The sequence below is a fragment of the Muntiacus reevesi genome, chromosome 7, assembly GCF_963930625.1.
Source record: "Muntiacus reevesi chromosome 7, mMunRee1.1, whole genome shotgun sequence".
NCBI lineage: Eukaryota > Metazoa > Chordata > Mammalia > Artiodactyla > Cervidae > Muntiacus > Muntiacus reevesi.
Window position 1 is genome coordinate 56,848,146 of NC_089255.1, and position 14,760 is coordinate 56,862,905.

General features: G+C 45.5%; 1 protein-coding gene across 1 annotated transcript in view; it reads right to left on the reverse strand.

Annotated features, from left to right (window-relative positions):
• Nucleotides 1-1,469: 1,469 nt before the first annotated feature.
• The window catches only part of GLDN (gliomedin), a 60,462-nt gene continuing 47,171 nt past the window's right edge, over nucleotides 1,470-14,760 (reverse strand). Inside the window, exons 7-10 of the mRNA XM_065940579.1 lie at nucleotides 11,814-11,897; nucleotides 10,213-10,338; nucleotides 9,066-9,216; nucleotides 1,470-6,309 (exon numbers count right to left, since the gene is read on the reverse strand). Of these exons, the coding sequence (XP_065796651.1) occupies nucleotides 5,832-6,309; nucleotides 9,066-9,216; nucleotides 10,213-10,338; nucleotides 11,814-11,897 (839 nt within the window). The 3' untranslated portion in view covers nucleotides 1,470-5,831. The remainder of the gene's footprint in view (nucleotides 6,310-9,065; nucleotides 9,217-10,212; nucleotides 10,339-11,813; nucleotides 11,898-14,760) is intronic.

The following is a 14,760-nucleotide window of genomic DNA, read 5'->3' on the forward strand; positions in this document are numbered from 1 at the left end:
AAAGTTAATTACAGTCTTTTTCCACAGACCAGATCCTTCTCTTGGACATGTCTGAGTAAGGTGGAAACCATGATCATAAAGTTAGGGGAAAATGTCATCTTCACCATGATACTTAAGCTGTGATGTTAGGTGAAACTTTTCTGGGTTCACTTTTCTAGGCTTTAAAATGAGAAACTTGGAGTGGTTTTCATGTGAAGGTTCTATCTAGTGTTGACCTTTTGTAATCCTGTGATTATGTATGTGGCTTCTTGGCAAATGAATTTGGAACACTAACCAAGCCATATTGCTAGACATAAGACTTTAGCAATCTTAGAATTAATTTTTTTGATTTTTAGAAAGTAGTTTAACAAATACTGTTCAAGTGGCTCAGTTTTTGAGGCTGATCATGACAGATCATTTGGAAGGGAAAGTAGGGAGACAGGTTAATTTCTTTCTTATTTTAAATCTTACAGTGAACAGCTATAAAACTGGATATGTTAGCATCCCATGCAAAGTCTGAATGGTCGAGGTAAAGGGGAAAGGCTATTTTCTCTGAGGACTTTTATTTCTTTTTTGCTTTGTATTATTTTAATGGCAAAAGACATCAGCAGTGCATGCCTGGGCCTGTCAGGAACAGAGACTCTTCTGGGGAAGGTTATAAAGAAGTTCTTTAGGTCAAAACAGTGGGGTCCTTGAATTTTTTTTTCATGATTTGAGGGCGGTTTCACTGTAAATTTATTGCATGACTAAGGGACCATTTTTTTGGTGGCATGAAGTGTTAACTCCCTAGTCATACAGACCAGCAGACAGACACTGTTGATGCTGTATACCTCTCACTCAGCTTGGCAGCCCCTGAATAAGGCTGAAAGAATAACAGCGTCACTCTGGTTCCCTGTAGGTTTGAAATATAAAAATATCACTTATGATTTATCAAGAATCACATAATTTTTAGAGCACTTTTCATTTCACATGGAAAAACCAAAGGAGGTAAGTAGTACTATCCACATTTTACACATGACACAGAGCTTCTGAGGGATTGAGAGACTTGCCCAAATTCACACAAATCCAATTTTTAAAATTCCTTCTATGTTTAGCCTGTAACATCATGTCCTTTTTAGTTGCCTAAACTAAGCCAATAAACTAACAAAGCTTCATTGCACTTACATCTGTACGTATCTAGTTTTAGTAACTAGTTGCACATTTTTCATGTTTTCTGATAGAGAAAACAATCCATATTAATGACTTTTTTCAGTACTCAAAAGGAGCCAGCAAACTATGAGCGTCTAAATAGAGGAGCAACAAATATTAATATAATTCTACCACAATACTGGTTTTTGGTTATTTTTTCTTCTAAACATTGTGTATAAATTAACATGAGGTAATAATAACAGTACACTTGTTTCAACATGTGATTATATTCAGCAGTGATTATTTTTATTGACTAATTAAAGTTAAATAAATTACAACCAAAAAAGATACTTTCACCATGATCCATTTGTTGCTCAGAATAGCTTAGAATCTGTGGTTACAGATTGGAAATTATGGCTTTTAATGATGTGGTTCATTAGGTCATAGCAGCTGCATGAAAACTGAAAAGCTCAGTCATGAACTTCTCCTTTAGATTGTCTGTGATCGTCTGCTGCTGCTGCTGCCACATTGCTTCAGTCGTGTCCAACTCTGTGTGACCCCATAGACGGCAGCCCACTAGGCTCCCCCGTCCCTGGGATTCTCCAGGCAAGAACACTGGAGTGGGTTGCCATTTCCTTCTCCGATGCATGAAAGTGAAAAGTGAAAGGGAAGTCGCTCAGTCGTGTCTGACACTTAGCTACCCCATGGACTACAGTCTACCAGGCTCCTTCATCCATGGGATTTTCCAGGCAAGAGTACTGGAGTGGGGTGCCATTGCCATCTAGCCACAGTCAAAATGTAGTCAGTGCAGTTAGAAAAAGACACCTGGTTCTTTAAGAATTTTAGTGTCTTGTTTGACTTTTTATCTTGCAACCTTGGAAGGTGACAGACTGTGGAGGTACCTAAGATCAGAACTCCTCATTTTAAAACTTTCCTCCCAGGACCCCTTCTTTGTCATAACACCTGGGCTAAATGATAGGACACAATATCAGTTTGCAAGAAGATGCTTTGAAATGGGGTCCACCCAACCTCTGAGGTTGAGAGGGATGGTTTTATTTACTCTCTGGTGGGAAGTTATCTGCTTTAGATTAAAGAAGAATTAGGGAATTATCTGGTTTGATTCTGACATCAGAAGTGCAAATGTTTGGAAAGTGCTTTAAAGTAACTTTGCTTATAAGCGTCAATATAAACTGCTAAAATGATATCTTGACTTAAAAACATTAGCTGGTACATTCTATTTTAGCAATGAGTTCAAACCTTTTTTTAAAATCAAGCACTGTTTGCAGGAAATAATGAGTCAAATCTGAATTATTTTCATTCTGTAAAGACATACTTTTCAACCCTATTATGAAATTACTAATTTCTGTTTGTTGGTCAAACTCAGTTGTCCTTACATTACTCTGCCATAGCAAAAAAAAAAAAAAAAAATAGAGAGAGCAAGAAATCCCAATCTATACGTGTCTAGCAGTGAGTATATGATTCCTTACCAACAGTTAAGGGTTCCAAGATAAATCAAATACCAAGACTGGGGTTTCTAAAACTTTTTCTAAAAGAAATATGGGCTAATTAAATAACCTCTTTTGGTTGTTACTGTATGTACAGTTAGTATTGTATATATTACTATTATAATCATCACTATGAAATTATATACATATTCAGGTCCCCTGTGTCCAGAAACAGCCAACATATATTTTTAAATACCATAAGAGTAGCACATATTAAACACACTGATCTTGAACATGAAACTCTACTTTGTTATAAAACATGAATCTGAAGAGGATAAAAAAAAGCTGTGATGACATGACATAACCAATCTCATTAAAAAGTGGGGAGAAAAGTTTCAAATACCCATTATTTTGAGAACACAGCAACAACAAATTCCCTCATAGCTGCCTAGGTTTATTCAGGGAGTGTGGAGACTCAAATATTTCAATCTGCACATCCCCTGAAATTTAAAATGCTTCCACTAATAAGGTATAAAACCAGGACTCAGGACCACTGAGAATCGATGAGGCTCTAGTGAAAAAGTTTGAGAAGCTCCCCCTAACACATACATGTACTCAGTGAGGGCAAATTGCTGAAAAATTTTTACATAAGTATTTCCCTTAGGTCTCCTTTCTGACTGTAGGACCCCAGGACTCCTCTCTACTCTCGGAGGCCCTGCCTGGACCTCGGTGTTGGGCTGAAGGATGTTTGAAGAACCGAGTTGGCAGAAAATATGTGTATTTAAGGGCATTTAGGAGCAAGTACACAGAATAACTATATGAAAAGATCTTAATGACCCAGATAACCACGATGGTGTGATCACTCACCTAGAACCAGAATCCTGGAATGTGAAGTCAAGTGGGCCTTAGGAAGCATCACTACGAACAAAGCTAGTGGAGGTGATGGAATTCCAGCTGAGCTATTTCAAATTCTAGAAGATGATGCTGTGAAAGTGCTGCATTCAACATGCCAGCAAATTTGGAAAACTCAGCAGTGGCCACAGGACTGGAAAAGGTCAGTTTTCATTCCAATCCCAAAGAAAGGCAATGCCAAAGAATGTTCAAACTACCACACAGTTGTACTCATCTCACACTCTAGTAAAGTAATGCTCAAAGTTCTTCAAGCCAGGCTTCAACAGTATGTAAACTGTGAACTTCCAGATGTTCAAGCTGGATTTAGAAAAGGCAGAGGAACCAGAGATCAAATTGCCAATATCTGCTGGATCATCGAAAAAGCAAGAAAATCCCAGAAAAACATCTACTTCTGCTTTATTGACGATGCCAAAGCCTTCGACTGTGTGGATCACCACACTGTGGAAAATTCTTCAACAGATGGGAATACCAGACCACCTGACCTGCCTCTTGAGAAACCTGTATGCAGATCAGGAAGCAACAGTTAGAACTGGACATGGAACAACAGACTGGTTCCAAACTGGGAAAGGGGTACATCAAGGCTGTATATTGTCACCCTGCTTATTTAACTTATATGAAGAATACATCATGTGAAATGTTGGGCTGGATTAAGCAAAAGCTGGAATCAAGATTACCGGGAGAAATATCAATAACTTCAGATATGCAGATCATACCACCCTTATGGCAGAAAGCAAAGAAGAACTAAAGAGCCTCTTGATGAAAGTGAAAGAGGAGAGTGAAAAAGTTGGCTTAAAGCTCAACATTCAGAAAACTAAGATCATGGCATCCGGTCCCATCACTTCATGGCAAATAGATGGGGAAGCAATGCAAACAGTGAGAGACTTTATTTTCTTGGGCTCCAAAATCACTGCAGACAGTCACTGCAGCCATAAAATTAAAAGATGCTTGCTCCTTGGAAGAAAAGCTATGACCAACCTAGACAGCATATTAAAAAGCAGAGACATTACTTTGCCAACAAAGATGCATCTAGTCAAAGCTATGGTTTTTTTCAATAGTCATGTGTGGATGTGAGAGTTGGACCATAAAGAAAGCTGAGCACCAAAGAATTGATGCTTTTGAACTGTGGTGTTGGAGAAGACTCTTGAGAGTCCCTTGGACTGCAAGGAGATCCAACCAGTCCATCCTAAAGGAAATCAGTGCTGAATATTCATTGGAAGGGCTGATGCTGAAGCTGAAGCTCCAATTCTTCGGCCACCTGAAAGAACTGACTCCTTAGAAAAGACTGATTCTGGGAAAGACTGAAGGCAGGAGGAGAAGGGAACAAGAGAGGATGAGATGGTCGGATGGCATCACTGACTCGATGGACCTGAGTTTGAGTGAGCTCTGGGAGTTAGTGATGGACAGAGAAGCCTGGATGCTGCAGTCCATGGGGTTGCAAAGAGTTGAACACGACTGAGTGACTGAACTGAACTAGGAGCAAGTTAAACTGGATTTTCTCCTGGCATCCAAAGGGACCAGATCACATTCTAGATAATAACCATGAATGGCACCTTTCTTCTGAAAACTGCCAAGTGCCTCCTTGCACAGTATTTACTCTGAGAGCCGATCCAGATCTAGGGCAGAAAGACTCTGCAAGACCTGCAGATTCAACGTTTACGAGCCGAGCTGCAGATCAGCATGGTCAGAAATTGACAGGAACCCAGAAGTGCCTGTTTCTGCTTCAATGCAGGCAGCTATTCCTGCTTTGGCTAATTTTGGCGTGGTAATCAGGAGCTGAGGATGATGCCCACTCTGACATTCTGGTGGCAGGTGAAGATGCAGAGAAAGGTAATAAGTTAGGGGTAATAAGGTAACTCAACAGCCTTAAAGGGTCAGTGCAGCTTCCAAGACAATAAACATAAGTCGGAACTAAGGAATTCATTGCTCAGGTCACCAGGCTGATCAACTCAGAGGTAAATCTGCTCAGCCATGGCTAAAAGCCAAAAATAAAATCCAAAACCAAATACGTAAAAGTTGCGAGAGCAGCAACAGCTAAGAATCACAGAATTCCCTACAGGTAAGGAAATCTTACCAATCATCTTAGCCAGCCCTTTCACGTTACCAGTGGGGAGAAACAAGACTTAAAGAGGGAGAGGTAACTTGCCCAGCTAGTTTCTGACGGAATCACCAAATGCCAGCCATTTGTGAGTTCCAGTCCGTTATTTCCCCTACAGAGTCAGAATTAAAGGGGAAACACCACAGAAGCACCCGTGTCGTGAGATTATGACAGCTAATTACCTGACCGCCCTTAAAGACAAGTTTCCTATTGGGACACACATGGTACCAGAGAACAGCTGAAATTTACTGAGGGGAACAGAACGCTTCCTATCACTGGTGTAATGCAGCTGACAGAAACTGTACGGGATAAAGCATTAAATGGCCATCTTCCCAAGAATACAAATGCTGGTCTCTCATATTGTATGATAACATGGCAAGAACAGACTGGGAAGTTCTCAGAGCAAAGTTTGCATTGATCTGCTTCCCTCCTAACAGATCAAAGGCAAACGTTATCCTCGTATCCTTGGTGTCAGTGACATAGAGGATCCCTCGGGCAATGAAGGCGTTGCCGGCCTTGGACTTGGGGTACGTAGTGTTGATGTGCTGCACCACGGAGAAGGTCCTCTCCTCCAGTTGTGCGACAAGGATGCTTGAGCCGTCCTCGCTGGAAGCATAGATAATCCAAAGGCCCTTTTCATCTACAGCTAAATTGAAGTACGTCTTGGAATTCACAAAGAGGTATTTTCTATCAAAATACAAGGCATTTTCAAGCTTCAGAGTTTGGGATGTTTCTTTGCCAAATTCAAATCTGAAATGTGTAGAAAAAAAAAAAGTAGATATGAGACACCATTTTTATGGACAGGGGTGGTTTTTAGGCTCCTTTGTTAAACTAGGGTGGGGCCTGGGATTCTGCATTTCTAGTAAGTTCCAGGTGCTCATTCTGCTATTACATCTGCAACACCGTGAGCAGTGAGAATGCAGAGGCTGGTGGCTACATCTCAGTGTCCACCTCCTAACCATGTGACCCTGGTAAAAGTCCTTCACTTCCTGAATCTTCAGGTGCCTGCTGACCTCCTGATATGCCCTCTCAAAGCTGCAAGGGGCCTTAAAAGATAATCTAGTCTGTCATTTCATTTTACTAATGAGAAAAGGAGATGTGACCAGCTCAGGAATACAGATAAGCAGTTTAAATTCAGGCTTTTGACCTCCAAGTTTGGGGGTGATTCCTCTACTCCACGCTGGAGTTTTAAGACAAAAATTTCACAGCAGGCTCAGCGAAGGAAGTCAGCAGCAGAGAAGTGAAGTAGCAAAGTCATGGCTGTGAAGTCACTTTTCTTTCTTTAGTAAGCAAGTGGATCAATGAAGTGATGGGGTGAAACCCCAGGCCCTTCAGCTCCTGGAGGCTGTTTAATTTGGACTCCATATCTACATCATAGCAAAAGTGGATTTTGATTCAGCTTCAGGAATGAAAATTCAGGGTCTCAAGGCTAAAAGAAAAGCACTAGAGGGCGCCATCGAGCAGCAGAACTGTGACAGGTGCGAAGCTGCGGGTATGCACTGGAGTACAGCAAGCTTGAAGCCAGTTAGGAAATCCTGAAGTAAACTTGGAAAGAAACTAGATAAGACTGCGGGCTTGAGAAGGTCTTTGATGTCCATCTCTGCTCTCAGGGCTCCCCTTCCTCTGAATGCCAGGGATTCAGGACTGCCGTTCTAGCACTGGCACCAACAGTTGCTTTTCTTGATGAGGCTCGTCTCTTCCAGCAAAAAAGGGTCTAATTCAAGTCTGCCTCTGATTCTCCTCCCAGACTGTAGCCAGGCACTGGAGCAGGGCCCCAGTATAGTTGTTCTAACCAGTGCCTCACACAAGCTTCATGTCGTTAGAAGCCACTCTTTCTTAGGGTGGCCAATCCTCCTCTGCGGCTCATTCACCCCAGAACACCTCACGTAACTGCCCTCAGTTGCTCAGTCATGTCTGACTCTTTTGCGAACCCATGGACTGTAGCCCACCAGCCTCTTCTGTCCATGGGATTCTCTAGGCAAGAATACTGGAGTGGGTAGCCATTCCCTTCTACAGGGGATCTTCCCAACCCAGGGATCAACCCAGCTTTGATTGAACCTGTTTGGCAGGTGGATTCTTTACCACTGTGCCACCTGGGTGGCCCTACACATATGGGAGCCACAGGGCTTCCGAGGAGAAAAGACCCCGCCTGCCAGTGCAGGAGACAAAAGAGATCTGTGTTGGATCGCTGGGTCGGGAAGATCCCCTGGAGGAGGGCATGGCAACCCACTCCAGTGTTCTTGCCTGGAGAACCCCATGGACAGAGGAGCCTGGTGGGCTACAGTCCATGGGGTCACAAAGAGTCGGACCCAACTGAAGCAACTTAGCACACATGCGCATGCAGGGAGCCACAGGGCTGAATGAGAACAAATGTCACAGAAAGCAGTGTGTTGGGGGAGAGAGGGCTTCTGAATGGGTGGCGGCTCAGTTATCTTTTTCTTTTAGCGCAAGATTCTGTCTAGATGAGGTAACCAGGAGGTGACGAGGCAGTGAGGGATCCCAGGATGGGGGGTAGTGCAGAGGCACAGGACGGGGTGCCTCCAGTGACGGCTGACATGTGTGTCTAATGTGGCTGGTTTAACTGCATGATGTATTAGCAAGCCCATGCCCATGAAGGAATCCAGTTCTCCCTCAAGATACAAGTCTCTTGTTTGGAATGATGAGGACCGTGGCTTTCATAACACTGGAATTGTCATTTCCAATGGGAGTACAGTTGGAGGGCTGCAGAGGTTCTCATCCACCTTTCCATTTGTAGTGAGGACACGGAAGTCACCGAAAGTGGTGTCTCTCCTCCGAGGTCATAAATAAGTAGGTGGGAGGGTTGGAACTTGATTGAGTTCACTGCTCCCTTGATTTGCCCAAGATAACCACTTCTGCCTCTAAAGCAGAGCACTTGATTTCTTCGTGAGCCATGCAGACAACCTTTAGCAATTCTTATGCAGACCAGGAAGCCTGGGCTGCTGTCCTGGGCCCAGACTACCTGGGTGGCCGCCTCTCCTGCCCATGGGAAAATGGAGGGCGCAGGGGAGGCGGCTTGGTGAGGGCTCTGTCAGGATGACAGAACCACCTGAAGGCCTTGCAGTCTCTAGTCCTCAGAGATCTCAGCTGTGACATGAAATTCTTCACACCCAACAGTTTTCAGAACAAAACCGATTTGAGGGTGTGACACCTTCCTGCCAGAGGGAGGTCTAGATTCTGCTCTTTCTTTCCCAAAGGATGAGAAAGTTTCCGCCCCCTGTTGCTCCCAGCCTCCTTCTCCCTGGCTCTGACCTTACACTTGGTTCCAGACCAGCAATAAATGCAGTGGGGCCCACTCCTTGTGGCCTGCGGTTCATTCAGTCAGCAAACCCTGACTGACCTCTGGCTGTGCGCCAGGCCCTGGGAACATAAAGAGGGTAGACCCACAGTCCCTTCCCCTAAGTAGCTGAAGTATGACTAAAGCGCCACACACAGTAGGTGCTAGCTGGGGTGGGTGAGGAGGGGCAGCGGGGCCCTGAAGGACTCACCTCACGATGGTGTTGGAGCCTCCCTTGTGGTAGTAGAGAGAGTTGTTGTGAACAGTGTGACCACAGCCATGGAAATAGTACGGGAGGTGGATGAGCGTGTAACTGCCGTTCTGCAGCGAAGGCTGGTCTTCAAATTCCTTCACCCTGATGCCTGTAGGAGGGAAGCCAGGGAAAGGCAGTCACAGCTTGGAGGGAGTGGGGGAAGGAGGGGTAAAAGGACGGAAGGTGAGAGTCAGACATCCTGCAAGGGTCCTTGTCCAGTTTCAAGATCCCAGGCTTCCAAACCCTAAGGTCAATTCTCTTCCGTGGATTCCTGAATTGTCTTTTGAACACAGTAACCAGAGTTGCCTTTGCTCCTCTCAGGAAAATGGTACCATTCCCTCCCCTACAATTTTATCAACTTTTCTGTCAGACTGCCATAGGCCAGCATCGTGACGAGCACCTGTGCGGTCCCCTCCCACCACTGCACTCCAAAGGGGCCATGTTGGCTCAATGGCCTTGCTCTTCCCTTTAGAGTCACAGATTCCCTCTCAGCTGGTCATCTGGACAGTTACTACCAGCTGATGAGTAAGCTTGGATGAAACCAAAGTAGCAAGTCTGAGCTATTGCTCTGACTAGTAGGCATGGCCAGGCCTCTTCTGGCATGGGGCCACTGCAATTCCTGACCACATCTGTTTGGGACAGTGTGATGCAGTAGATCTTCAAGATGATACCTCACCCTCTCCCCTGGGCTCTCAGATACTGTGGTATCTGAGAAAAGTGGCCAAAAGGATTCTCCTTAAAGAAAGATAGCCTGTGCAAAAAAAAAAAAATTGTCTCTGACATAGCTTCCTCATTATGGTTTCAGGGTTTCTTATGGTTTATCAATCAGGATGCTATTTGTTTCCTCCTGGACACTTTGCCCAAAAGCTACAGTGGGGGTGCCCTGGTCATGTCCCTATTATCTGAACTGTGAGGTTTGTCACCAGTGTGCTCAACTGAGAAGAGCATTCTGCCCACTCATTTGGGCTTTCTAAAATAAAAAAAAGCAATTCTGTTACACCAATGAGCAAGGATTTCAGACACAGAAACAGGATAAGCCTGAAGGGAGGCAACAGAGGAAAGAAAGTTACAACAGAGATATGGATCATCTGCCAAGTAAAAGCACCTGAGAAATGTTCAGTCACCCAGATGCGTTCATCACTCTTGTTAGCAGACTCTCTTATCCAAGTCCCAAACGTCTCTTTAACTTTCAACACTTGTATTGGATTTCCAATTGATGTGATCATGGATTCTATTAAAAGAAGAGAAAGTTACTCACCTCCCAGTTATGACTGTAACCTACAAATTGGCAGTTGCCACTGGGACTTGCCACCTACCTCTACAAGGATTAAATCATGTGCTGAGGCAGCTGCTGACTTTCCACATCCCCTGAAAGGAGCTAAGGGTGGACAGCAGAAATGAGGCACTCTGTCCTCAGTGGGGGTGGGAGTGGGGGACTGGTAGAACAGGTCTTCAGATAGATATTTTCAGTAGCTGATTTTATGAGCCCAAGCTGAAGAATTGATGCTTTTGAACTGTGATGTTGGAGAAGACTCTCGAGAGTCCCTTGGACTGCAAGGAGATCCAACAAGTTCATCCTAAAGGAGATCAGTCCTGAATGTTCATTGGAAGGATTGATGCTGAAGCTGAAACTCCAATACTTTGGCTACTTGATACGAAGAACTGACTCATTGGAAAAGACCCTGATGCTGGGAAAGATTGAAGGCAGGAGGAGAAGAGGACAACAGAGGATGAGATGGTTGGATGGTATCACCGACTCAATGAACATGAGTTTGAGTTAACTCTGGGAGTTGGTGATGGACAGGGAAGCCTGGCATGGTGCTGTCCATGTGTTCACGAAGAGTTGGACATGACTGAGCAACTGAACTGAACTGAACTGAAGTCATGTATCTCTTCATAAGGTGGCTCAGACAGTAAAGAATCTGACTGCAATGTGGGAGACCCGGGTTCGATCCCTGGGTAAGGAGATCCCCTGGAGAAGGAAAAGGTAATCCACTCCAGTATTTTTGTCTGAGAATTCTATGGACAGAGGAGCCTGGTGGGCTACAGTCCATGGGGTCACAAAGAGTCAGACATGACTGAGAGACTTACACTTTCACTTTCTAAATATCTAGAAAAGCACCCAAATCCTTCATGGTGATGATTGTTCCATGTGACTTGCAGAAACCTTCTGCAAAAAACATGTGCTTGATTGCATGTACTCCTCCTTCACCAAAATCACATATATGCTGACCTTTCTCCCTACTGAGAAAGGTTTGGAGCAGTTTCTCTGAGCTACCTGAAATGCTTTCTCCTGGGCTATAGCCCTCATTTTGCAACAAAAGAAACATGGCTCACAACTCTCACATTGTGCTGATTTTATTTTATTTTTTTAGTCCATATGACTTTAAGATATCTGATTTCTGAGTTTTAAAACAGGATGCTTTGGGACTTCCCTGATGGTTCAGTGGGTAATAACCTGCCTGCCAGTGCAGGGGACACAGGTTCGATCTCTGGTCCAGGAAGATGCCACATGCCGCAGAGCAACTAAGCCCGTGCACCCAGAGCCTGTGCTCCGCAACAAGAGAAGGCACCACAATGAGAAGTCCTCTCAACGCAACTAGAGAGTAGCCCCCACTCACTGCAACCACAGAAAGCCTGTACACAGCAATGAAGACTCATACACAAGTAATTAAAAAAAATAAACAGGATGCTCTGTTTCTGTACCTGCTTCTGGGGAATGGTGTTCACTGATTTTCTCATCAGTTTTTCCAACCAAGGTATCATCATTTGGTACAGCACATGTCTCACCTAAAACAACAAAGACAATCAGAGCAAATGCAGTTGGCACAGTGAGATGTGTATAACTTTATAACTGGTGCTTTCCGCCACCTCACTCCAGATTCGAGTTCCATAAGCATCCTTGGTTTTCGCTTGCTTGCTTTGAAGCACCAACTCATACGCTTCCAATTTTGTTTCCTCTGCCTGATGAGGTCCCCACAAGCATTTCCTGACCATAGTTGCTAAGACTGGACGATCCCGAAAGGATGTCAGTAATAGGAAAATGTCACCTGAGTCAGCTATCCTAACCCTCAACAACCTGGGGGCGGGGTGGGGAGGAAGGCTTACTGACACGTTCCTGGCCACTCTGGGCAGGTGGGAATCTATCACAATTTGCATTTTCTGGAGGGATTTTCACTTTCAGTGAAGCTGATGGAGATGAGGGAGCAGCCTCATGATGGGGTGGCCCATTGCACCCTGTCTTCCTGAACTGCCAGGGAGCAGAGGAGGAGGGAGCCTAGAGACAGCCCAGACCAGAGAGGTCGGGGCCCCTTTCCCCTCCCCATTTCCTGTCTGTATTTTTCTGCTCAAAGACCTGTGGGATCCAGGCCCTTGAGGGGCACCTGATTCATAGTTGGTTTGAGGCTATGACTAAGCATAAATTCATCTTCCTTAGCAAATGGGCTGAGTTCAGACCTTTGGTGAAGAGGTGGCTCAGGTGTCAGAAGCAGGACAGAAGGCGCGGGTCGCGTGGCCAGTGTGGAGATGAGAGGGAACAGACCGCCTGGCAGCAGGTCTCGGCAAATCGGGCTTTCTGGGAAAGACCAGGACCCACTTCCCCAGGCAAATACTGAGGGTTTCCCATCACCTTGTGCTTGCTAGATAGAAAGGAGCACCTCCACCGTCACTAGGGAAACACACAGAATAAACTAGAGAGGTGTCTTTACTAGGAGTAAAATAGGGAGGCTCTTCTCTACCCTTCCTTTAGCTGGATGAGCCCTGTCTCTCTGAAGCCCTTCTGCCATGGATGAGAGCGGTGTCGGGGCTGTTAGACCCCCCACATACAATCCTGCCTCTCGAGTTCCCACTTAGGGGCCTGGGCTTTGCACAGAGAGGGACAGAGAGACCCTCCCATTCTTAGTCTGAAGAAAAGGTCTCATTAGCTCGTGCGGGACCTACCCACCAACTTCTAAAGCTGAGGGGGTGGGATGGGGTTAAAGAAGAAGCGGGAGTGAGGGTCGAGCTCAGATGCTGGATGCCGGGCAATCAGGACGCACTTCTGGGAGGCAGAGCAGAAGGAATCGGCCTCTCTTTTAAAGCAGTTTTCACAACCCTGAAGCCCATCCCCTCCCTGCCAACCAGCCTCTTAGCAGGCAGGCTAGGCTGGGAGGGCACCTCTCCAACACCCCTCTCACTGCTGACAGAGCCTCTGGCAAGTCCGAATTCCATAGAAGCAGGGTCAGACTTCCCCTCTGCTCAGGGGAAGGGTCTGCTCAGCCTGTACCCCCAGGGAATCTGAACAAAGGGCTGATGCTAAGGGAGGGGGTGGTGTTGAATTAACAGCCTGCTCACAGCTGGGCAGGGTCACAATCAGGTTCTATTCACTGGGCGTGGTGGTGACATCTCTGAAAGCTCATATTCACCCATTCTGACAGCTGAGTGTGTTCCCTATCCCCCACCCAAACATCTTCCAGGAGGAACAATGTACCAGACAGAATGAAAGAGTGTTTAGGAAAGTGGTGGAGAAATCCACAGCAAGTGAGAGAGAAACCCCAATCAGGACCCTCTTCTCTGCTTGCCAGGAAGCCAGGCATCCAGGTGTGCCTCCTCATGGCCCAAGGTAGGGGAATAAGTCCCTGAACATCGCTGTGTGGAGAAGTTCTAGCAGCACCTGAGAAGGACTTTTCATTGACACGGCCCTTGATTTCTTCTTAGCTCTCAACCCCACGGCCACCCCTGTCACAACTGGCCGAAGAACAAGCCGTCCAGGCCTGCCAGAGATCAGGTGCCCTTGATTTACTTTGCCAACAAAAGTCTGTCTAGTCAAGGCTATGGTTTTCCCAGTAGTCATGTACGGATGTGAGAGTTGGACTATAAAGAAAGCTGAGCGCCAAATAAATGATACTTTTGGACTGTGGTGTTGGAGAAGACTCTTGAGAGTCCCTTGGACTGCAAGGAGATCCAACCAGTCCATCCTAAAGGAGATCAGTCCTGAATACTCATTGGAAGGACTGATGTTGAAGCTGAAACTTCAGTACTTTGGCCACCTGATGTGAAGAGCTGACTCATCTGAAAAGACCCTGATGCTGGGAAAGATTGAGGGAGGGAGGAGAAGGGGACGACAGAGGATGAGATGGTTGGAGGGCATCATCAACTCAATGGTCATGAGTTTGAGTAAACTCCGGGAGTTGGTGCTGGACAGGGAGGCCTGGCGTGCTGCAGTCCATGGGGTCACAAAGAATCGGACATGACTGAGCGACTGAACTGAATTGCCCTTTGTTGGCTTATTCTCAATGTGTGGATTTCTGTCTCCGAAAGGAAAATGCCCCAAGCAGGGGCTTTACAGGCAGGCACACTGGGGCTTGAATCCCAGCTGTTGCTTACTAACTGAGTGACCATGGACAGACTATGTAGCTCCCTGGGGTTTCAGCTTTGTATCTGTGAACTGGTCAGAATACGACTCCTATATCTTAGGGCTAGTGTAGAATTAAATAAACTGAGCACTTAGCCCTATGCCTACAACATCACTAGCATTGTTAGCAAAGCTTAGAGGTGGTGATGGCAGTACTAGGGTATCTATGGGGAGTTAGACGATCTGAATTTCCTCATCGTCTCCATCAGTCAAGCCCTCCATGCTCCAGAGATGGTGGAGCTGACAAGAAAGAGGAATAGT